The sequence below is a fragment of the Canis lupus genome, chromosome 7 (assembly GCF_003254725.2).
Source record: "Canis lupus dingo isolate Sandy chromosome 7, ASM325472v2, whole genome shotgun sequence".
NCBI classification, from domain to species: domain Eukaryota; kingdom Metazoa; phylum Chordata; class Mammalia; order Carnivora; family Canidae; genus Canis; species Canis lupus.
In genome coordinates this window covers 54,104,675-54,129,552 of record NC_064249.1, presented here as the reverse complement: position 1 = coordinate 54,129,552, position 24,878 = coordinate 54,104,675, and the positions used below count along the sequence as shown (strand labels likewise).

Here is a 24,878-nt window from a genome sequence, read left to right as displayed (position 1 = left end):
GGGGTAAATTTGAGAGGGATGAGTATTACAGCAAGAGCATTTATTAAGTCAGTTGAGAAGGAATGCAGTTGCCTTTAAACAGGAATAGGGATAATTCAGGCCTTGTGTAGTGGGAAAAAAGCACAATGTTCATGACCACACATGCCTACAGGATGGTAAATGTGTTCATGGGAGTATGGAAATTCTCTGACAGCTTCTGTGTTTTCGGTGAAATTGCCACCTGTGAGTGAGGAGGGTGGGAAAGGTATTGGAAGTCTGTGGACATGTGAAACAAGCATATTGAAGGAGGTGAGTAGGAAATGCAAGTAGAATGCTGCACTGCGCTGAGAGCTTGCTTGAGGTTTGTGGTTATAAATTGAAAATGAGGCCATTTAGCATGCTCGTTTATTTTCTTTAGCCATATTCAGCAGTTCAAGTGAGATGCAAAATCAGCAAAAAATTGGATTTAGCTAGGATTGGGATATTCCAGCAAATGATAGGGAGTTAAAGCATGGTGATAGTAATAAAGAGCTATGGATCTAAGCAGAGTATAGGACCTGTAAAACATGAAGAAGGCAACAGAAAGCTAGAAGAGGGAGGGTCTGCAGTGGAGACGCCAGTGAAGGAAGCTAAAGATCTGGGATTATTGGAGTCATTGAGTTGGAAGAACAAGGATTTGGGGTGGGGGTAGTGGTGACCAGAGATTGTGATGCTTAGAATGGAGGTGGTCTGTAATGGGATGGTCTAGAGGGTATAGCATGAAAGTGTGTGAGTTGTGGTGAAGGACAGTTTCACTGGAGAAGAGCAGAGCAAAGATCTGAGAAGCCAGGGTATTGAAAAATGGACCACATTGATGCTAAAATGACTGAGAATGTGATGACAAGACTAGCGTTGGAACTAAGGGAAGTGATGGACGACAGTGACAGAGATGGAGTGGCACCTTCTTTAAGGGACATGAGGCTTCTTAGGGAAGAGGGAAAAGCAACAATCTTGAATCAGCAGTAAGGAAAAAGGAAAGTATCTACCCCTCATCTCCAGACTCCGTGGTACATGTGGTAGGGAAGGAAAGCCTCTTGAAAGACTACTCAGGAGGTGCCTGGCTGGCTCAGTCGATTAAGTGTCTGACTCTTGATTTTGGTTATAACCTCGTGACCTCATAGCTTGTAAGATTGAGCCTCGAGTGGGGCTCCCCACTCAGTGAGGAGTCTGCTTGAAATTCTTTCCCTGTCCCTCTGCCCCTCCCCCTCACTTGCTCTCTCAAATATAAAATAATCTTTAAAAAAAATTATTCAGGAAGTGGTCTTCTTGGTGACTTTTTAATTAATGCTAGAACATGAATATTCAGAAAAGGGATTATGAATATAGCTGATTTTATTGGTGACAGAACCATGAATTCCCGGGAGCATAGTGGAAAGATTTGCAGGTGTTAATCTAAAAAAATAAAGCAGCCAGTTATTCTGCCTGCAAAATGGGTTTATTTGGGAATAGCAGAGAATTGCACTTCAGGACAAACTACACAAAACCATAGGCAAATCCAGTGATAAAAGGGGAGACTTCTTCTATGGAGGAGGAAATTGGGAAGAGGGTCTTTTTTGTTTGAGAGAGTGTGCGCGTGGAGAAGCAGAGAGGGAGAGAGCATCTTTTTTTTTTTTTAAGATTTTATTTTCTTGAGAAACACAGGAGAGAGAGAGAGGCAGAGACATAGGCAGAGGGAGAAGCAGGCTCCATGCAGGGAGCCAGATGTGGGACTCGATCCTGGGTCTCCAGGATCAGGCCCTGGGCAGAAGGCAGGCGCCAAACCGCTGAGCCACCTGGGCTGCCGCTGAGCCACCCAGGCTGCCCGGGAGAGAATCTTAAGCAGACTCCCTGCAGAGAGACTGAGCCGCCATCCAGGCACCCCGGGAGAAGCTGTTTTGAATGAACGCTCATTAGAGAAAAGAGTTCAGGATGATGATGGTTTCTCATTTGCTGGGGTGCAGGAAGGTAGTTGATTTCTTGTAGAAGATGCAGGGTACATCTTTTCCTGTTGGGACCTGTAGCTGGTAATTCTTTCCTGTTGTTGACCCTTCTTCTGTTGGGGTCTGTAATTGACATTCTTTTTGTAATTGAAGTTGAGTGGTATGGCTCCCCCTTCCTCACTTCCCCTCCTAGCCTCCTGACTCTGTTTTCGTGAGGTTTCTCTTCATTAATTTCCACACAGGTCAGGAACTTTAGTTAGCCCAATAGCAATTAGGATTTGGGTAATGTACGATAACTAGAAGGCCTGGGTTTTTTGTTATTTGTTCATATCATTATCTTACAGTTTTTAGTACATTTTCACTAGGTATATAATTATGTATTCTTATTTCTAATATTTTTTGTGACTCCCCCCCCTTTATTCCCCCTCCCTTTTAAAAAAAGACTTTATTTATTCATGAGAGACACAGAAAGACAGAGGCAGAGACACAGGCAGAGGGAGAAGCAGGCTCCCTGCAGGGAGCCCGATGCAGGACTTGATCCCAGGACCCCAGGATCATGCCCTGAGCCGAAGACAGACGCTTAACCACTGAGCTACCCAGGTGTCTCCCTTTCCCCCTTTTTCATTAATTTTTTTAAAAAAGGATTTCTTTCTTTATTTGACAGACTGAGCACAAGCAGGGGGAATGGTAGGCAGAGGGAGAGGAAGAAGCAGATTCCCTGCTGAGCAGGGATCCTGATGCTGGGCTTGATCTCAGAACCCTGAGATAATGACCTGAGCTGAAAGCAGATGCTTAGCTGTCTGAGCCACCCAGGCACCCCTTCTTTAAATAATCTTGCTAATGAGTTGCAATTTTTGATTTTCAAAAAAGAAGTAACTTTTCCTTTGTTTTATCTACTTGTTTTTTTTTTTTGTTTTCTGTGTAATTATCTCTTTTGTGTTTAATCTGTCCTTTCTTAAGTGCTTAACCTATTATTTAAAAATATTTTTGGGGATCCCTGGGTGGCGCCTGCCTTTGGCCCAGGGCACGATCCTGGAGACCCGGGATCGAATCCCATGTCGGGCTCCCGGTACATGGAGCCTGCTTCTCCCTCTGCCTGTGTCTCTGCCTCTCTCTCTTTCTGCGTGACTATCATAAATAAATAAAAATTTAAAAAAATAAAAAATAAAAAAATAAAAATAAAAATATTTTTGTTTTCTAGTAATCATTAAAAACTATATCTGTGAATCACTTCAGTGCAGCTTGTTTTACATATAGTATTTCATCCTTATTTATTCCTTTTTTTTTTTAAAAAGATTTTATTTACTTATTAGCACTCGTGCAGAGAACCAGAGCAGAACAGGGAGGGGCAGAGGGAGTGGGAGGAGTAGACCCCCCCACTGAGCAGAGAGGCTGACATGGGGCTCCATCCTAGGATTCTGGGATCATGACCTGAGCTGAAGGCAGAAGCTTAACATACTGAGCCGCCCAGGTGCCCCATCCTTATTTCTTCCTACGTAGTTGGTAATTTCCATTTGATTTCCACTTAACTCAGGATGACCTAGAAATACATTTAATATTTCTAGGTATATTTCTCTTTGCCTTTTGATTTTTTTGATTTTTTATTAATGATTTCTAGATTCATTCATCATGTTCAGAAAACATGACCTATATATGAACATGATCTATTTCAAATATATTGAAACCTCCTTCGTGACCTAAAAGGTGTTGAGTTTTTTTTTTTTTTTTTTTTTTTTTTTTTTTAGGTGTTGAGTTTTTAAAAAACAATTCCTCTGCAGTTGAAAATAACTGGTTGTTTCGTTGCCTTTTACTTCTGGATTTTTTCTGTTTCATGGTGCATGCTATATTAGATTCCGATTAATTTGTATTTTTTTAATTTGTATTTATTTTTATTTTTATTTTTTAAAGATTTTATTTATTCATGAGAGACACAGAGAGAGAGAGACACAGGCAGAGGGAGAAGCAGGCTCCCTGCAGGGAGCCTGACTTTGGACTCAATCCCGGGTCTACCAGGATCATGCCCTGGACCAAAGGCATGCACCAAACCACTGAGCCACCCAGGCGTCCCTAATTTGTATTTTTAAAAAACCTCCCACTATGATTATGTGCTTGACAATTTCTCAGTTCATTCTTTTATTTTTCAAGGCTGCATCATTGGATACATTTATAGTAATTGATAGTATATTGTTTTTAAACCTGTTGTTTACTGTATGTGTATTAATTTTTTTACCCTGATTTTGACATTGCTGTACTGCTTTTAGTCTAACATTTTCCTGATGTGTCTGTTTTTTTATTTCTTTCAGCCATCTGTAAGATTTTATTTTAGATGTATCTTTACTAAATGGCTGGATTTATATTTTCAATTCACTCTAATCATTTTTTAGTAGGTGAGTTTGATACATCTACATTTATTGTGACTGTTGTTAAATTTGGACTTACTTTAGATTGAACAACATAATGAAATTGATATTCGACCATTTTTGACTTATGAAAATGAGTTTCATAAAGCTCAACCTAACCTTGTTTTGTTTACTGTTCTTTTCATTTTTTCCTCCTTTCCCTTCACTACTTGATACAGTTTCATCTGATAAAAATTTTAGTACTTATATTTTCCTGTCTCTTGGTTTAGAAGCTGCACATTTTTTCTTCCTTTAGTGTAAGACCTGAGTATATTGTAATTGTCAACATATGGATTTATCTTCATCTACATGCTCAGTGCACATAGTGTATTTTGATCTGAGTATTCAAATTCTTCAATTCAGGACATGGCTGGCTGTAATCTCAAATATTGCTGTGGTACCATTCCTTCAACCCATTCTGGAATTACTCATATGCATAGACTAGAGCTTCTCAATCTGTACTTTTATTTTTTTCTCTCCTTTGTCCCTCTTTGAATTATATCTCAGTGAATTTCTCACTAATCTCGATAGTGGCAAAGTCCAGGTCTCACTTGCCATTTACTGGCTTTGTGGCTTTGGAAGAGGTAATTACCTTTCTGTACTACAGGATCCTTATCTGTACAGTAAGAAAAATAACAAGGATTGTTGTGAGGATTTATAGTGCTTGAGATACTTCGTGGCACCTAGGATACAGAAAAAAAGGCCTCTGTTTAGGGAGTAAGCTCTAGGTCCCAGTACGAGTCTGATGAAAAGCCAATTACAAGCATGCTTTTCCATCCCCACTCTTTTTTTTTTTTTTTTTTAACTAAACATTGTCTGGCTTCCAGAGAATATAATGAAATGTTAAATAAGAAACATCAGATTTAATATTTAATGATTTCTGCACACAGATGAATAAAGCTGGCCAGCAGTTACTTTTCAGACTAATTCACAGAGGTGAAAGAGTAAATAGTGTGGACAGTCCCTAGAGTGCAGCTCTTTCACTCCCTTTTCTGAATCCAGAAGAGCTCTACTTGTTCTAAGTCATGGGCTTAACTGGTAGTATAGCTGGCAGTATCCAGATTATCCTGTACCTGCCAGGAACCTTTACTGTCTTGTAGAATCTCCAAGGACACATTTCCTGCAGGGAAACTTGAGGAAAGAATGATATTGTTCAAATGTCAAGAAGAGTTAAAAACAATCAAAGAATAATGTGTAAGGTGTGATCCTAAGGAAGGAACTTTGAGGCAAATTCCAAGTCACCTAAGGTGGCAGTTTCATCCTGTATAGTTAGTCTCAGGTGTTTAAAAAGTAATAATACCATTCAGTGAGTGCTTAGTTTGTACCAGGCACTACATACATTATCATAGTGAAGCAGTTGCATAAAAAAGTAGTATGCCCAGATGACAGATGGGGAAACTCAGATGTGGGGAGATTAAATGATTAGTGCAAAGTATGGCTAAAAAGTGATCCAGGGGGCAGCCCCGGTGGTGCAGCTGTTTAGTGCCGCCTGCAGCCCAGGGCGTGATCCTGGAGATCCTGGATCGAGTCCCACAGTCAGGCTCTCTGCATGGAGCCTGCTTCTCCCTCTGCCTGTGTCTCTGCCTCTCTCTCTCTCTCTCTCTCTCTCTCTCTCTGCATCTCTATGAGTAAATAAATAATCTTAAAAAAAAAAAAGTGATCCAAGTGAAATCTGTCATTGACAAAGCATGTAATCTTAAACACTGTGCTCTGCCATCCCTTTTATGGTGGATCTTCATTGATCTTGTCTGAATGTGAGTACACAGAAGAGAAATCATATAACATTGCCAAACACTGCCAGACAGGTAGCCAGCCATCTTAAGAAATACTGATTTGTCATGGGTAAATGGTAGTGACGGGCTAACTTTAGTGGATATCGAGTACTTAAAAAAAAAAATCATAGCTGAAAGGGACCTAGAGAACAGAATTGGATTATATATGCATACTCACCTTGACTTGGAGTAAAGCTGCTTCCTTTCCCTAGGCTGCAGTTTACTTATCTGTAAAACTGGGAGAACAATGCCTCTGTCTTACGGTTGTTGAGAGGATAAAGTGAGGTAATCATAAAAAACTTTTTTTTTAAGATTTATTTATTTATTCATGAGAGATACAAAGAGGGAGAGGCATAGACACAGGCAGAGGGAGAAACAGGCTCCCTGCAGGGAGCCAGATGAGGGACTCCATAGGATTCTGGGATCATGCCCTGAGGCGAAGGCAGCCGCTCAACTGCTGAGCCACCCAGGCGCCCCGTATAAAAACTCTTAATGCCATTTCAGGCCCTAAGAGGGCTAAAATAAGTATAATGAGACTTTAGCAGTTGAAAAATAATATAAATAGTAATAATCATAGGACTTCAGTTCTACATTCCTGAATTGTTAGGTGTTTGTGTGGATTGATTCTTTGGTAAGCCTAGTCTTACTGAGATGATCACTATCCTAAGCAAATTTAATAATCTCCCTATTTCCCAAAACACTGCTGAGGCACTCAGGCAGGCACCCAAACTAATTCAGACCACATAGTGAATTTCATGCATTAGAGTTTATTCAGTAATCCTTTCACTCACTTAGGACAAGAGTGCTTGTTGTGTAGGCCATCTTTTAATTACTGTTATACAAGGAGACTGAGATGAAACCACTTGTGTTTTCACTCATTGTGTAAAAACCAGGGATTTTTCAATAAACTTCGGCTCCACTCCAGTATATAACTCACTCCCATTAAAAGCATCAATCCATTGTGGTAGTGATGGTATATTTTCAAAAACCTGTCCATCTCCCCTCGTCCTTTCTTAGCCTGTGCTCTCTGCCAAACAAAGGAGTAAACCAGGGAAGAGAAAGGCATGGGATATGAAAGACAGGAGATTCAATGTGCAGGACAGCTAATAGAATCCCCGTCAGAGGGCAGCCTGGATGGCTCAGCGGTTTGGCACCGCCTTTGGCCCAGGGTGTGATCCTGAAGACCCGGGATCAGGTCCCACATCGGGCTCCCTGCATGGAGCCTGCTTCTCCCTCTGCCTATGTCTCTGCTTCTCTCTCTCTCTCTCATGAATGAATGAATGAATGAATGAATTAATAAAATCTTTGGGGGGGAAAAAAAAAGAATCCCCGTGGGATGAGAGAGAGAAAGCCGTGGACCACAGTGGTGCAGGCACAGAGGCAGCCTGCCCAGAAAACTTCAGGAGGGATTGCTTTAGGAAGATTTCAGTCATATTATAGCTGGTGCTTCTGAACATCTTAAGAGACTAAATTTGTAGAGTCTGGGTTTGAATTAGTGACAAATACACAGAAAACTAAGAAAAGGGGGAAAAATAACCTCGGCTAAAGTAGAGGGCAATGTTGTGCAGAAAAGGAAAAAGTGTTATATTCACAATATATGAGTCAGCTATAGATAGCATTTTACATAGTCCTTATATAAACTTTAACAATGAACTGAATTTCCAATATAACTACTTTGGGAGGCTGAAGGGAGTAGCAAGTGAATGTATTAGGATGGGGATAGGAGGGAAATAAATCATTATATTCTCCACTAAGTTAATATGTAATATCTAGAACTTGAAAAAAAATGAAAATTCAGATACGGTATTTAGAATTCTGGAGGTAAATACCAAGAGAAAGAGGTCAAAGAATTGCATGTTGTTTCCTTTATGGAAAGGGAGAGTATGGAAGGGGAGCGATTGGCTTTTTAAAACAAGCTTTGCACATTTGTTTATTCTTTAATGTTTTTATTTTTCTTGTAGATTCCTAATTGCTAGGTCCTGTGGTAAGTTTGTTTTTAACTAAAAAATTGCCAAACTTTTTGCCAAAGTGGCCACAAACATTTCCACCAGCAAAATGTACATGGTTTCTAGTTTCTCTACAACCTCATCAACACTTATTTTTGCCTATCTTTATTCGTATAGCCATTCTACTGCAGGTGAACCAGTATCTCATTGTGATTTTAATTTGCATTACCTGTGACTAATGATATTAGGGATATTTTCATGTACTTATTGGCCATTCTTGTATCTTTAATGAAATTTGTCTGGATTTTTTTTTGCCCATGTTTTATCAGATTGTCTTCTTGAAGTTCGCAGAATTATAAGAGCTATTTATTCTAGATCCAAATCCTTTACCAGAGCTATAATTTCTAAATATTTTCTGCCAGTTTGTGGCTTGTCTTTTCCTTAGTGATACCTTAGAAGCACAAAAATTTTTAATTTTGATGAAGTCAAATGTATTAGTCTATATCATGCTTTTAGTACTAGTCTATATCATGCTTTTAGTATCATAGCATGCTAAAAGCTTTCCCCAAAGGTCAGAAGCAAGGGAAGGATGTCTGTTCTCCACTTCTGTTCAACATTGTACTTGAAAACAGTTCAGAACTTAGGAGTATATACTGGGTATAGGAGGAGAGCTCCCAAGAGAAACCCAACCCACTCTTTCTGTTCTGAGGAATGAGAAAAGGGATCTCTTAAGGGTTCGTGGAGAAAACCTCCTATTCTTGCCTCTTCTTTTTTTCCTCTTCTCTGCTATCCCAATCCCTAGATAGTATGCCAGGATAGCACAGCCATGGGAGCAGTGCCAGGCAAACAGCTAAAACTCTGAGGGAGGGGAATCTCTTTGACCAGAGAATCTTTGGTCCCCAGAGCATGGGTAGGTAGACTCTCCCATGCTTCTCTTTTCCTGTCTCCTGCTACTTGGCCTAGAGCACAGACTTGGGCGCAAGCAGTGCACAGCAGACTGAGAAGACTAAGTTTTCTAGCTATGTTGGAACGTCAACATAAAAAAGGTCCATTCTCCCCATTCAAAATTCCATCAAGAGATTTAAAAATATATTTGGAAAGGGAAAGGAAATAGCAAGAATAATTTTTAAAAGAATAAAATTGGAGGAAATACAGTGCCCAATTTAAAGACGTACTAAAAGCTACAGTAATCAAGATGGTGTGCTGTTGGCAAAGAGACAGACACAGAGATTAGTGAAACAAAAGAGAATTCAGAAGTAGACCCACATGGATATGGCTATTTGATTTTTGACAAAGGTGTAAAAGCCATTCAGTAGGGGAAAAATCATCTTTTCGACAAATGATGTTGGGACAATTAGACATCCATATGCAAAAACATGAATCTTGGGTGTTTTATGAGCATTAACTCAAATTGGATCATAAATCTAAAGCTAAAGTCTAAAAGTTTATAATTTTAGGGAAAATATTCAAGATCTGGCATTAGGCAGAGAGTATTGAGACATGACACCAAGAGCATAATTTCGTAAAATAAACAATTGGTAAGTTGAACAACAAATTTTAAAACTTTCACTCTGATAGAAACACTGTTAAGAGAATGAAATGAGCTACCGGCTGGGAGAAAATATTTGCAAACTATACCTCCATCAAAGGACTTGTATCAGAAATATGAAGAACTCTCAAACATAACCCAATTAAGAAAAATGAATGCAATGAAATGTTGTCAAAAGACCTGACACCCAAGATACTATATGGATTGCAAATAAGCACATGAACAGACATTAACCATTAGAGAAATGCCAATTAAAATCATAATGAGTTACCACTCTATGTGTCTTCAAATGGCTACAAAAATAATTATAGTATCAAGTGCTGACAAAGAGGGCATTTGGAACTCCTATACATTTTTGGTGGGAATGCAAAATGATACAGTCTCTCTGGAAAACAATTTGGCAGTTTAAAAATTAACACTTACAAAGTTATACTTACCATGTAACCCAGCAGTCCTATCCCTGGATATTTACTATAAAGAAATGAAAACATGTTTACATAAAAGACAGTACCTGAATTTTTATAGCAACTCACTTCATAATAGACAAAAACTAGAAACTAGAAACAACTGGTGAATGAAAACATTGATAGATCAGAACTGACTTCTGGTTTACTCTTCAGTAAAAAATAACAAATTTTAGATACATATAATTTAGATGAGTCTCAAAGATATGCTGAGTGAAAGAAAACAATCCTCCAAGATTACACACTGTATAATTCCATTTATAGGATATTTGTGAAAAGACAAAACTTTTGTAATGGAAAACATACGAGTTGCTAGGCATTACATGTAGGGGAGGTGAGATTATAAAAGGATAACAAAGGGGGTTCTTTGGAGGTGGAAATGTTCTGTTTCCTGAAAGTGGAGATAATTTTATGAATCTGTGCATTTGTTAAAACTCAGACAACTTATTACCCCCTTCAAAAAATGATACTGTTGGTAGGTATGGAACAGCTAAAACTATGACACACTGCTGGTGAGAGTGGAAATTACTACATGCTCTTTGGAAAACCATTTCTTGGTATCTGCTAAAGCTGAGCCTCTATATTTCTTATTGCCCAGTAATAGAAAAATGCATACATTAGTAATCAGCAAAAAACATGTATTTGAGTGATTTTCACAGCACTGTTTATAGTAGCCCAGACTGGAATGTATCCTAATGTTTATTAATATTAGAATAGAAATGGAATTGTGTATGTGTACACAGATACTCCTTTAAAGGAATACTATGCAGCAGTAAAAATAAACTTGCCCATAAAAACATGGATGATACACAATGTTGAAGGAAATAATTGAGACACAAAAGAATATGCTCTGAATCAGTTGTTCTTAAAGTGTAGCCCTGGGAATTTGGAAGTCCTTCAGATCTTTTCAGGGAGCCTGCGAGGTCAAAAAGTTTTCATAATAATACCAAGACAGCTATTTGGCCTTTTTGCTCTGATTCATAAGCTAGTCCACAGTGGAGTTTGAGAAGCTTTATGGATCAGGATCTAGCAGGGAAAATGAAATCCTCCAATAATTTGAACAGAAAAAGTTTAATATAATTATTAACTATGATGGGGTGACTGTAAGGAGATAAAGACCGTCATAAAGTATATCTTAGGGTTGAGAGTACCAAGGAATGAAAAACATTGAGAGGGAGCCTGCTCCCTAATGCTGGGGTTCATACCTCTTTGGAGAATATGATTGCTGCTCACTAGACAGTGGAGAAATTTGCTGGTTACCCCTGGGGAGACGTGGCACACAGTACCTTTCAGAGCGGGAGCTGGTAGGCAGGCCTAATCAGCAGGAAATATACTTGAAGTGTATTTGGGCAGGAAGTCAGAGCCAGAACTGGCGAACAGGAACCACCCTTTTGGGGTGCAGAAAGCCAAAACTGGGAAGCCAGCTACTGAGTGAGGTACCTGGGAGACTTACTGAGAATCTGCCTGAGCGGGGTGGATGCTACTAAAACTCCGTGGGGATGATGCATCTGGGTGCCCACCACACACTCCACTGGCAGCACCAAAGCAGGGAGGAGAAGAAAAATGGAAGCATGCTGGCACTAGGAAGGGAAGTTCCTACTTCCTACAGTGTGCCTCCCAACACCTTCCATGTGTGTGCACACTGTACAAAGTTTATCTATGCCTCTTGCCAGCTGCAAAGAAGAAATGCTTATAGGAGCCAGTTTTATCACAGAACAGTCAGTGGGAGGGTATATTTGGAGCTAAGAGGCAATAAATCCCTAATGGGCACACACTGTGATAGTGATGGATCACCTCTCTCATAGCATAATATGTGTTTGTGGATTCTTAGGTATATAAATTGCTATATTAGTTTATAGTGTAAATATCAAGATATAACCTACACAAAAGTACTTTGGATCATCAGTTTTTAAATACACAAAGGAGTTAGGAGTCAAAAAGTTTGAGAACTACCGCTCTGTATTACTCCTTTTAAATAAAGTTTAAAAAAAAAAAGGCAGAACTCATCTATAATGCTAAATGTCCAGCACACTGGTTACTTTGGGAGGGGGCACAAAAGAAACCTCTGGATGTCAGTCGCAGTCTGTTTCTTCATCTGGGTGCTGACTACGTGATGCATTCACTTGGTGGAAATTCATTCAGTTCCATATTTGTGATCTGTCTGCTTTTTGGTATGTATATTATAATTTCAGTAAAAAGTTACACCCCTTCTTTTCTCTCTTTCCCCAATGTATACCCTACCCTGTTGAACTTACATGTAACTTTTTTTTTTTTTTTTTAAGTATTACAACCCTACACTGGCTAATTTTCATTCATCAGTATGAAAGACTCCGTTGGGACGGGGCGGGGGGCGGGGAAGCTGCTTGGTAACACCTCTGTGGCCTTCCTGCTCCTCTTCAGCTCTGTGTCTTCCACCATTAGAAGAATCCCCCACTCCTCACCTCCATGGGGACAAGTGATCCCTCCATGGGAGGAGCTAAGAAGGCTGAAAGAATCTTTGGTTCTCCTTGAGCGCCTTACGTTTTTCCCAGGTTGGGATAGGGGGTTACCTGTCCTGAAATGAGTTATGTTGACTTTTTAATATTTATTCTATATTTTCTATGTTTTAAAAGAATATTTATGAATTTGCTGTGTTCTCTGAATGATTAAATGTCACTGTTTGATTTAGGAAATTATTTGCCCTTTTGTCTGGATCCTAAGATGTGCTTTGCTTTGTGATTGTTCAGTCCTCTTGTGAATGATTTCCATTTTAGTCTCTATTTGTAGTCTTATAGTCTTTACGGTCTTTCTTTCCATACAGTTTCAGAATTATTTCCTATATCTTCCAAGAAATAAATAGGGCTTATTTTCTTCAGCAGAATCTGCTCCCTCAGAATTTTCTTTTCTTCCTGTCCACTTGCTAGCGCTGCACATGGCTGACAATACTGTTTATACACTGCCCATTTTGCCTAATCATCTCCTATGTCTCACTCGATTTTGTTCCTTTGTTGTTTTGGTGAGTAGCTTTGTAGTACCCCTGGCTGTTCTGCTTCCCAGTTTTCCTGCAATAATGAGTAGGATTAATTTGGGAAAAGAAATCATACGTGACTTAGTCACTTAAATAATATTAGAAATTCTCTTTCTGAACCCCCTTTACTCATATACAGGCCCCATTACCCGTTTCAAAGTCCTGTGCCAGTAGTCTGTGAATCAGGCATTCAGGGTGCATCTTCTTATGAAATCATGAGTGTCTTGGCTTGCTCATCAATGGTGTACCTGAAGCATAGTACTGATTATGTATGTGTAATCTAGCCACAATTTATAGCTAACAGAGTTTTGATGGGAAGCTGTCCTCAGAAGTATTATTTGGGATTCTAAGGGCACATTAGTTTTCCCAGAGCCTATGCATCTGGTCTTCTGGGCCTCATCTCTGCCACCAGGACTTGGAGAGAAGGAGCTGTAGACAGGGCAGCAGGCTATGCATAGGTGGCCTCCTAGTGAGGCTTGGAGTGAACCTAGGGTGAGGGGCATGGACTGTGGTGTGGAAAAGGAGGCTGTGGGCCAGTGGCTTGGAGTGGGGTCACTAGTCTAGAAGACAGCACACCATCAAGGGGCCTGAGAATGGTCAAGAGGATGGTAGGGGTTGAACAGGGATATAATGAAGGACAGTGAAAGCTATTCGTTTTTCCTTTCCTCCTCGGAGAGAGGGGGTACTGGTGTTTGATGGACCCACAATGAACTCTCCTTCTGTTTCTCCTTTCAGCCACTGTCCTTTGTCATGTCTTTCCCCTTCCATTTTCCTTTCATTCCAGCTGCCAGCTAGCAGTCCTAGGGTGGCACTTTAAGCAGGTAGGCCATCGTGGCCGCTTCAGAAGAGGGGTTCGTTGGTATTTTTCTTGTTTCTCTCCCCTTTTTTCCTGTCTGTCTCCACTCCCACTGGCAGATACAACACATGAGATTAGAGGGACGACAAGGTTTGAGGAGCTTGTGAGAGCTGGAAATAAAGGTGGAAAGAGAAGACTAGAGCCAAAGTTGCAGTTTGGAGATGCCTATGAAAGAGTTACATGTGCATTTATTAAGAGTGCTGATGTTCTAAACTGCATTCCCTAATGTCTGGTTGCTTATTGCCATTACTGTTCTCGGCTCTTGGTCATCCTAACAAGACTGGAGGAAGTGACCATGTTGCCTAACAGAGTGCTGGAAACATACAACTAATACATTGATTTTATGTGCATTTGGTCTCTTCGATGGCTGCATTTCTAGACGTAGTCTTTACTATGCAAGTTGCATGTCAGTTTTTTGGTATGGAGGAAGCAGCATCGAGCGAATGTTCAGCAGAGCATGGACCGTGGAGTCCTCAGTTAGGCTCTTCCGCTCCCTTGTTGTGTCTTTCCTCAAGTTCTCCTCTGAAATGTGGCTCCAGGTACCTCACAGAATTATTATGCGTACAGGAACCCCTCTTCTGTGCCTAATAGAAAATACTCAGTAAATACTAGTTCTCTTCTTTTGTGGAAGGTATATTTTTTTAGATTATTAAACTGCATCAACTTCAGTGGTTCTGATTTTTTTGTTGAGTTGGATTCTTGAAACAGACAACGTACTAATAACATTGTCCATTAAATTTCTGAATCAACAGAAAACATTGATCAGGAAGAGGTGCCTAATTTTAAGAATACAGTTGATATCTTTAAGATAATGTAAATCTAAACATATAACTTTAAATAGGTACTATTTATTAAACATGCAACATTAACCAAAACTTAAATAAATGAGCAGTTACCAAGAGTCCCACCACTAGAGCAAACTGTCTTTATTGTTCTATTACCTCTTCTACTCCAGATGCATTGAGTCTGCTGTTTTAACAGTCACTTTTTATAAAGGCATTTGCTTTGTCTCTAGGTGTAAAACAAAGGTGTATCCAGATAATCTTCCTACAACAAGTGTGGTGATTGTTTTCCACAATGAGGCTTGGAGCACACTTCTGCGAACTGTCCATAGTGTCATTAATCGCTCACCAAGACACATGCTAGAAGAAATTGTTCTAGTAGATGATGCCAGTGAAAGAGGTAAATTTTAAGTTTTAATGCCAATAATACGCTACAGCTTTTATCATTAATGGTTAAGAAACGTCTATAATAATTTTTAACCTAATAATTTTATACAAACTTTTAATTTATCCTAAAACTATTTGTGGCATTTGGATTCTTTCATATATGCAAAAAATTACCCCCTGTGAAACTTAAAATATTACCTTAATTAGCATTTAATCTGTCACAGCTTAATCTTATTTTAAAAAGAAATAATGCTATATAATATAAACATTTATGCAGAACAGTGAAAAAACATACATGATATTGTTAGAAATTTTCTTGTGGGAAGCTGCAGCCCTGAGTTAATGGAGAGAGACTGGATCCTTCTTAGAGCCAGGATGGAGAAATTGAGTTGTGTGTGTGGTGGGAAGTACCTCTGGCAGGAAAGTGGAGCCTTATCTGGGTGAGCCTTCTCTAGGTTCTTCCTACATTTTCCCATTTTCTCCATTCCTAGGTTCAGGAGTGATCTTTAGCTAGTTATATAAAAGGATGAGAAAGGAACTTAAGAGAGAGTGGTATATAATAAGACTCTGATCTCATAAGAAATCTCTGCAGTGACTTGCCCAGATATTCTTCCAGGGATCTCAGAATTTTTCACAAGCTTAGAATCTCTCAGACCGTCTGATGAAGCACTCTTTTGGGAAAGTTACATTAATTAAAAGTACCTTGAGCTAACATTATTTATTTTGAATCCTTCATGGAGACTTTACACCACAAGGTAGTATAGAAAAGGCTCTGCTAAATCCCATCTGTAGAGAAGAAACCTGTTAAATTCAGACATAACCAGCCTTTCCCAGGCTTTTTTTTCACAGCACTTTTGAGGACCATTGGTGTCATTTGTTTGTTCCCCCGATATACCTCTGCTCCCATGAGAAAAATTTGGAAGGAACTACCAAAAATGATCCTTCCTACCTTCCTTCATTGACCAGCCTTAGACTTCCTGACCATCACTTCAAGTTCCTTTGCTCCTTCTACTTTCTTACCTAGTCTCTCACTGCATCTACTAAGATGGTTAATCTAAGTATTTTATCTTCTCCTTCCATGACTGTATAAAGTATGTAAATTTAATCACAGTTAATCACTTCATGTCTTAATTGTGGGGAGTAATTTGCACATTAATAACAGTTTAAATCTCCCCACTGTGTGAAATTATAGAAATACAAAGAATAACGTATGGTCCTCCCTCCTGTAGTATACCGTACAGCTTTTCTCCTTAATGTGATTAAGATGACCATTTATAAACACACAAAGCATCTGAATAATAGTACAACATATGATATAATTACTGTCAAAATGAGTCTGCTGTTAGAGATTAAGAATAGTGTGCTTAAAACAAAAAGTTATTGTTGACAGTAGAAGTGTAAACCCTCGTGTGGATAATTGTTTGCTAGGAGGTAATTAGTCCCAGTTTAAGAAAATTAGCTTAAATTCATTGAAGCAGTAATATATACAAACATTGAGTCTGCAAATGACTTGTGTTTGTTTTACTTATATGTTATTTGCTAAATTACGTATTCCTCAATGAGAGTTGTTTTTCCTCAGATGAAATTAATTATTTTTCCATTTCCTCCTTTGTATTCTCTAATATTTTGTTGAGTGCCTGGGAGGGCTGTGTGTAATAGCACATTTTTGTAGGATGTGGTCTCATCAAAGATGTGTGCCCACGGTTCTGAAGTGACAAGGTCACATATACCAGTCATATTTGCCCTTCCTCATGTGGGCCCTTCTTAATCACTCTACCAGCCTCGTAAATCTCTAAGAGAAACCTGGGTAGAGGTCTGCTTCACAGCTCCACCCGAGGCTCTCCGTCACTGAGCAGGGCCTGGGAGTCCAGTCAGGAGAGCCTTTTTCTCCTTCCTCTTCTTCCTGAAAAGCCTCAGATGTGTGCCTCACCATTTCTGGTAGTTGGGAACCACTAGGTGTTTTGGTTTGTGGTTTTGACTGTGGTCCTTCTATCTAGACTGAGAATTCTCCACTGTAATTTTCTTGGGCTCTCTTGTTTAGATGGTGACTGTTGGGTCCCAGAACCAGAGCAAGCTTTGTTTTTATGTATCTCCTTAAGTTTGCCTTTCTTACTCATGAGACACACACAAGGCACCTTCACTTCTCACCTGGACTACTGAAACAGACTACTGGTCTGGTCTCCCGCAGACACCCTCCCCCTCCCATCTGTTCCCCACACTGCACGCACCATGAGTTTTTAAACATGTCACTCTGATCTTGGCACTTCTGACTAATGCTGTTTCTCCGAGGCTTGTGTGACCTGGCCTCCACCTTCATCTTTCCTCATATCCCAAACCATTCCCTGCCCACCCCATCTCCACAGTTCAGCTCAGATGTTTACTCAGAATCAAGATATATTTACAGAGGCCTTCCTTGAAGTCCCGAGACCAGGTCATGTCCCTTTGGAACACTACACTCCTCCATGGCTCTCATCAGAGTTTTAACTATTTATCTGTCTGTTTAATGACCATCTCCCATGCTAGACACTATATTCCAGCAGGGCTGTGTGCTCACCCCTCTTTCCTCAGTACCCACAGCACTTATTGCATAAACAGTCCAGAATTTAATGAGTGAATGAAAGAATAATCTACCAGTCAGTTAATCCTTGTCTTTACTTCTTATCTGTATAGACTTCTAATTAGGTCACATGGCATGCCTGGTTTGCTTATGGCCTCAGGATACCTGATTTCACAGTTAACCTGCTGAGTTGTTAGTAGCTCCATTTATTACATATGAAGTAGGTGCTATAATTATCCCTATTTTACTGATGAGGTTTAGCATAAACCTAGGGCTTGACCTCTAAACTGCTACATATGTCACCTCTCATAACTTTACTGTTATAGGGTCTAAAATGAAGACAGAGTCTGGATGAATCCCTACTTCTTGTCAGAAGTTATGTAATTGTCATCTCAGAAGGTTATCTTAAGACTTAGAACTGATAAAATGTTCCTAATCTGAGATGACTGTTGTTTTTCTCACTTTACACAAAAGGAAGCAGAGATTCTTATTTAGTACGGATTAGGAGTCAGATTTATTAGACTCTAAATTACTTGTTCATTCTGCTGCTCTTGAGAGTTCTGCCTAACATTTCTCAGATGTTGCTGTAAGCAGTGAATTTTCTCTGGCACACTTTCTGGCAACCTCATACTCCCTGATGGAGAGATGCCTAGGGATCCATTTATAGGCTAATAGCTATAAAGATACTCTGATAAACAAGATTCTCCCTTATTTTTAGATGACATAGTAGCTTCCACCCATAATCATTTAACCCTCGTGGCTTTATTTTTGTAGAATCAGGCTTGAACGAGTAGTTCCTAATCGCTAACACAGCCCTGGGTCCATAATTCTGTATCATCTGTTAGGAAGACACCTATTTCTTAGCCTTCTTGCTTGAAGCCCACAAAGATCTGGAACAAAGATGCCAAGAAAATTTGTGGAATGGCAACTTTTTTGAGCTGCCAGACCAGAGAATCATGCATTTTTCATTTTATTTATAGACAGGACAGAGTATTTTAAACTTTCAGAGACGTGGGACTTGGGAATTAGATTGCTTTGATTCTTAAGAAGACTTTAAGCTGTCTGATATTTTTGGGAAAGCTTATTGGGAGACATCTTGCATATGACACACCCCACCTCAAGCGGTCTGAAGCACTAGAATATATCCCACACCCTTACCATTAAACTCTGAACATAAAATAATTTAAATGTGTATCAGCTCAGGTGATTCCACAGTTCTGAATTGTTCTCTCTCTAGTTTTCTTCTAGGATTTCTTTTTAAAAAATTTTTAAAAGATTGTTTATTTATTCGTAAGAGACGCAGAGAGGCAGGTACACAGGCAGAGGGAGAAGCAAACTTCCTGTGGGGAGCCTGATGTGGGGACTCAATCCCAGGACCCTGGGATCATGCCTTGAGCCAAAGGCTGACTCTCAACACTGAGCCACCGGGTGCCCCTCCTTCTAGGATTTCTTGTTATGAGTGAAAAGATGAGCTTTGAAGTCAGGCAGACCTGGGTTTCAATCTTGGATCCACCCCTTAGCAAGCTGTGTCACTTTGATGGTTCATTTTATATTATGAGCCTTGGATTTCTGTATCTAAAATATGTGTAACGACAGTCTCATGGATTTGCCGTTGTCAGAAGTAAATGATATAAAATATGTAAAGAGTCTGGCATTGTGCTAGACAGAAAATGATAGCTTCTTCTACAAAATTTTGCTCTTCACCAAGATTGAGTCTCTCCTCACCTTTTTATTCAGAATGGAGTTATATTTCTCTGACCCTAAGATTTTGTTCATAAAATCAGTGGTGACCCAGTAGGAGTTCTACTCCAGATATACATTTTTTATTTATTCATTAGAGACACAAAGAGGCAGAGACCTAGGCAGAGGGAGAAGCAGGCTCCCTGTGGAGAGCCTGATGTGGGACTTGATCCCAGGACCTCGGGATCATGACCTGAGCCAAAGGCAGATGCTCAAACAGTGAGCCACCCAGGTGCCCCTGTACTCCAGATATTTTACAGATACTGTTTTTTAGCCCAGCTACATTAGGAAATACATTAGCAGAACTGGAAATGATCAGTATTTTGGTATGATGGGGATATATAGGCCTTTCTCTTTCAAATCTTCATATCCTGATTATTTCATTATTGATCATTCTAGTCTCACCAGTTCAAACAGGCAAGAACCATGTCACTCCTGTTTGTCTTTTCATCTGTGCTACATAGGAAGCCCTTTGGATTCCCATGGTTAGTATTTAAGGAGACCCTTAATACATATATTGTGCTTCCTGGGATGTTCCCTTTACTAGAGTCCTATGGGACAGATCTAATCCTAGGAGTCCCAACAATTGTCTTTTCACGTTTTTTCTCCCCTAAAGAGATATCCTTATACCTATCCTTCTGGGATGAGTTGAAAAGACATTGGACCATACCACCCTCAATAGCTTCTGTAGCAGAAATTCCATAAACTAACATGAGGAAGCTGAGCCTTTCCTACTTTTTAAAGTCAGGTATGTACTTTGGAGGCAGGACTTCCTTGGCTTAGGGGCATAGCCTCTATCTCAACACTCCAGAATAGTTACTGATTTCATTTCATGCAACCACTTTCTCTCCCTTTCTTTTTTCCCCTTTTTCTTCAATTGTCTTTCCCTCTTAAGACCTTTATTACTTAGACCTACTTGTCTGCTAAGGAACTCTGGTCTTACACTTAAAGTCTAGCATTTCCCCTCTGAGCTTGACCTGACTCCTTGCCTCTTGATAGAAGAACTGGATTGTCAAAGACTGGTAGTCAATAAGACAGGTGGTTTTGGATTGGATTTTGAAGAACTCCCACAATTATCTGAATTCTAACAGCTCTTGCATATTCTGTTCCTTCTGTCTATTGAGGTCTGGATTTAATGCCCTTTTTTTAAAGATTTTATTTATTTATTTATTCATAAGAGACACAGAGAGAGAGAGAGAGGCAGACACACAGGCAGAGGCAGAAGCAGGCTCCATGCAGGGAGCCCGACATGGGACTTGATCCTGGGTCTCCAGGATCAGGCCCTGGACTGAAGGTGGCGCTAAACCGCTGAGCCACCTGGACTGTCCTGGATTTAATGCTCTTGAACTGCTTTCTCTCATGCTCCTTAAGCATGACTAGAAAAAGAAGTGAGCTGCCAGAATTGCTTAGGAAACTGGTGACATGTCTGTCTGTGTTTGAGCCTGAGCTCAAAGGCTCTCCTGATTCTTCATGTAATAAGGTAGAGGCAACTTTAGGAGATGCTCTCAGGAATAAAAAGACTCCCTGTAGTAAAAGGGGTTTGTGAATCAGGGCACCTTACCATGAGTGCTCAGTAAATATGTGGTGAATGAATATTGCAAAAAATTGCTTTACATCTGGGTAGCACCAGGTCAGTCTTTTTATTTTTTGTTCTGTTAATTTTTCAGACTTTTTGAAAAGACCTCTAGAGAGTTATGTGAAAAAATTGAAAGTACCAGTTCATGTAATTCGAATGGAACAACGTTCTGGATTGATCAGAGCTAGATTAAAAGGAGCTGCTGTGTCTAAAGGCCAAGTGATCACCTTCTTAGATGCTCACTGTGAATGTACAGTGGGATGGCTGGAGCCTCTCTTGGCCAGGATCAAACATGACAGGTAATTTTCAGAAGTCTGTAGATTTGTTTTCGTTGTGTTTGTCCTAAACCATATGGTAAGCTGCAAATTTCTGTATATATAAATAAATGCACACGTAATTTCCTCTGAAGTTTCCTTTAAAATATCTATGAAAAACTCTCTAAATTAAAAGTGAAGACAACCGTGAAGAAATGTTTGTAGTCTTATTGATGAGGCTGGATTAGGAAGCATGTTGTTCACATGTATACCTTAGGCTCTATTTACTAAATGGGAGCAGAACAGAAGACCGTGAATCAGGAAAGGTGGGGTAAAACCCTTTATTGTCCCTGCTGTCTAAGGCTAAGACCAGGCCAGGCAAATCATCTCCTCCCTTCCTCTCCTACCTTACAGGGACTATATCACTCACCCTATAGCACAGCAAGAAGAAGGGGATAGAGAGATACACATTGTGTATCCTAAAGTGCTTGATTATAGTGGAAAAGCACTATAATCTCGTATGATACAGGAAGAGCAATGGGAGCAATGCAGGCCTTTTTCAAAGAATTGCCTACTGCTGGTCCCTGGCATAATTGTTGTGTATCAGGAGAGAAGCTACCTTCTGTCTGCTAAACTTAACATTAGTTGAATTTCTTCTTGTCATTGCACTTTGAGCTAGAGGCTATTTGTGCCAATTTAACATTAAGGTTTTGATTTCAGCAAGGTAAACCCATACTAGTCGAGTGAAGCATAGCAAAAGCCACTGTATCTGTTCTGTTTGTTAAGATACTGGGACTACATCTCGCCCCTTTAAAGGTGAATAAATAGGGAAAACCAGCATTTGGTCAATGAGAAGATCCAGCAGCTTTAGGAAGGAGAACACTGCCTGCATAAGGAAGAGGCAAGAAGCATTTATCCCTGTAAATTGTTTTCTGTGAGTAGTAGATGACTGATCTGGGAAATACTGGTTTGCACGAAGACCACACATAAGCAGGAGCCTGGACCCATGGAGAGAAAGCAGCAGTGTGAGGAGATGACAGAAATAAAAGGGGAGATGACTAGAATGACAACGACAATTTCCAGTTTGAGCTTTGTAGTAGATTAGGTGTCCTGAGTAACATTTCCAACTGAAAGAGCTTAAATGCTGGATATATTACAAAACACATTTTTAAACGCATCATTGAGCTTGCACAGAAGTCAGAAGTTTTGCAAATGTCAAAACAAACTGAGACAAATGAGTGGTCCAGACACTAAAACCAGCTCTCACTAAAACTTGGAGAGTTTCTGTCAAACTTAGAGGACACAGAGCCTCTCTGCCTTGATAGACAAATGGATAGGAAGATAGGAGACCAGATCTAGGCCCTGCCTGAGGCTGGAAGATGAATAGCAAACACCTGTGTGTAAAGCTAGGCTCTTTTATCTCTGTGAGTGAGAATGAGAAATAAATACTACCACACCAAAGAAAATTTGCCTGTTTCAACCTTGCTATGGGGGTGGTGATAGGGAAACAGATCGCCTCTAATAATTTGTAAATATAGAAAAGTACGGAACCAACTCAGCTCTTTATGAGACTAATATAACTTTGATATCAAAGTTAGAAAAGAAGTACATGGAAAATTACCCAAACCTACTCAAGAACACTAACACAAAAATCTTGTATCAGAAAACTTGAGTTTTCCACTGGGAGGAAAAAATAATTATATTTTATATATATATACACACACACATATATATATACGTGTGTGTATATATATATTTAAAGATTTTATTTTATTTTATTTTATTGAGAGAGTAAGAGAGCAAACAAGCATGAAAGAGGGAGGAACAGAGAGAGAGAGAGAGGGAGAAGCAGACTCCCTGGCTGAGCAGAGAGCCCAGCATGGGGCTCAATCCTGGGACCCTGGATCATGACCTGAGCCCAAGGCAGATACTTAACAATTAAGCCACCCAGGTTCCCCAATATATTTTTATTTTTATGTGAAAGTATGTAAAAGAATACATGAATAATTGGTTTAGTTTAATAGTACAAAGCAATTCACATAATACATCCTTATTAGCATTTCTGAAACTGTGATTAAAACTGTATCATTAAAAATCTCTGATCACAGGCAGCCTGGGTAGCTCAGCGGTTTGGTGCCGCCTTCAGCCCAGTGCATGATCCTGGAGACCCAAGATCGAGTCCCACGTCAGGCTCCCTGCATGGAGCCTGCTTCTCCCTCTGCCTATGTCTCTGCCTGCCTCTCTCTCTCTCTCTCTCTCTCTCATGAATAAATAAAGAAAATCTTTTTTTTTTTTGTTTTTTTTTTTAAATAAAGAAAATCTTAAAAAAAAAAAACAACTGATTGCTTCAGTAGATACAGAAAAACGTTCATTTATGATGAAAATGCACATCCACTTAGGAGTAAGAGTCCTTAGTGAACTATTAGAGAATGTAAATTTTCTAATCTGAAAGGATGGCTTAAAAAAAAAAAAAAGCCTTAGCTAACAAACATATTAATGGAGAAAAGTTGAATTTTTTTTAAAGAGAGAAAGTGAGAGCACATGAGAGGGGGAGAGAATTTTAAGCAAGCTCCATCTGCAGAGCCCAACACAGGGCTTAGTCTCAGGACTCTGAGATCATGACCTGAGTTGAAATCGAGAATCGAATGCTTAAATGACTGAGCCACCCAGGTATTCCCCCCCTCCAAATAGTTTATAAAAGATACAGAGCATCCTTATGATGCCCTAAATTACTACTCTTACTTAGTATTATTAGGAATCTTAAGTTTTACAGTAATAGAAGAAATAAAGGGTGTAAGGATTACAAAGGAAAATAAAATACACAAGTGCTGTCAATTGGAGATGATGTCTTAATGGAAAAAAAAAACTTATACAAAACAGTAGACATAATAATAATTTAGCAGTATTGCCAAATATAAGATCTCTATAGAAAAGACTTCTCCACACCAGCAAGGAATAGCTAGAAAAGATAATGTAAAAAGAAAAAAAGAAATACCATTTATAATAGCAATGGAAATCATAAGCTATATAACAAAATATACATAGAGGCGCCTTGGTGGCTCAGTGGTTGAGCATCTGCCTTTGGCTCAGGGTGTGATCCCAGGGTCCTGGGTTTGAGTCCCACATCAGGCTCCATGCTCAGTGAGGAGTCTGCTTGTCCCTCTTCCTCTGTTCCCCTTACTCCATGCTCATGTGCTTTCATGTTCTCACTCCCATAAATAAATAAATAAATAAATAATTAATAATTAAATAATTAAATAATTAAATACATAGAATAGAACACTTGAAATTTATTAGAAGATAATCTAAGTGGAGAAGAGGATAATATTCACGGATAGAGAAGTAAAAATACCAATTCTCCCCACACTGATCTATAAATTCAGTGCATTTCCAGCTGTAATCTTAACAATGTTCTTGGAGGAACTGACTTGATTCTGTTATGTTGAAATCATATTTTTAAAAAGGTAGCTAGGAAACTCTTAAAGAAGAAGAGTCAGGTGCAACAGGGCTGGCACTACCAGACATCAGGACTTTTTCTGAGGCTAGATGAATTGTGATAGTGACCTGTTGATGCAGGAATTCACAAATAGACTAGTGAAACAGTAATGTCTAGAAATCATCCCATGTTGATATGGAAACTTGACTTGCGACA

The 24,878-nt window shown here is 39.5% G+C and overlaps 1 protein-coding gene across 3 annotated transcripts in view; it reads left to right on the top strand.

Annotated features, from left to right (window-relative positions):
• Window positions 1–24,878, top strand: part of GALNT1 (polypeptide N-acetylgalactosaminyltransferase 1) — a 122,592-nt gene that overhangs the window by 75,838 nt on the left and 21,876 nt on the right. For all 3 annotated transcript variants that reach the window (XM_049112747.1, XM_035718930.2, XM_035718931.2), the window contains 2 exons: window positions 14,946–15,112; window positions 21,064–21,271. In XM_049112747.1, the coding sequence (XP_048968704.1) occupies window positions 14,946–15,112; window positions 21,064–21,271 (375 nt within the window). The remainder of the gene's footprint in view (window positions 1–14,945; window positions 15,113–21,063; window positions 21,272–24,878) is intronic.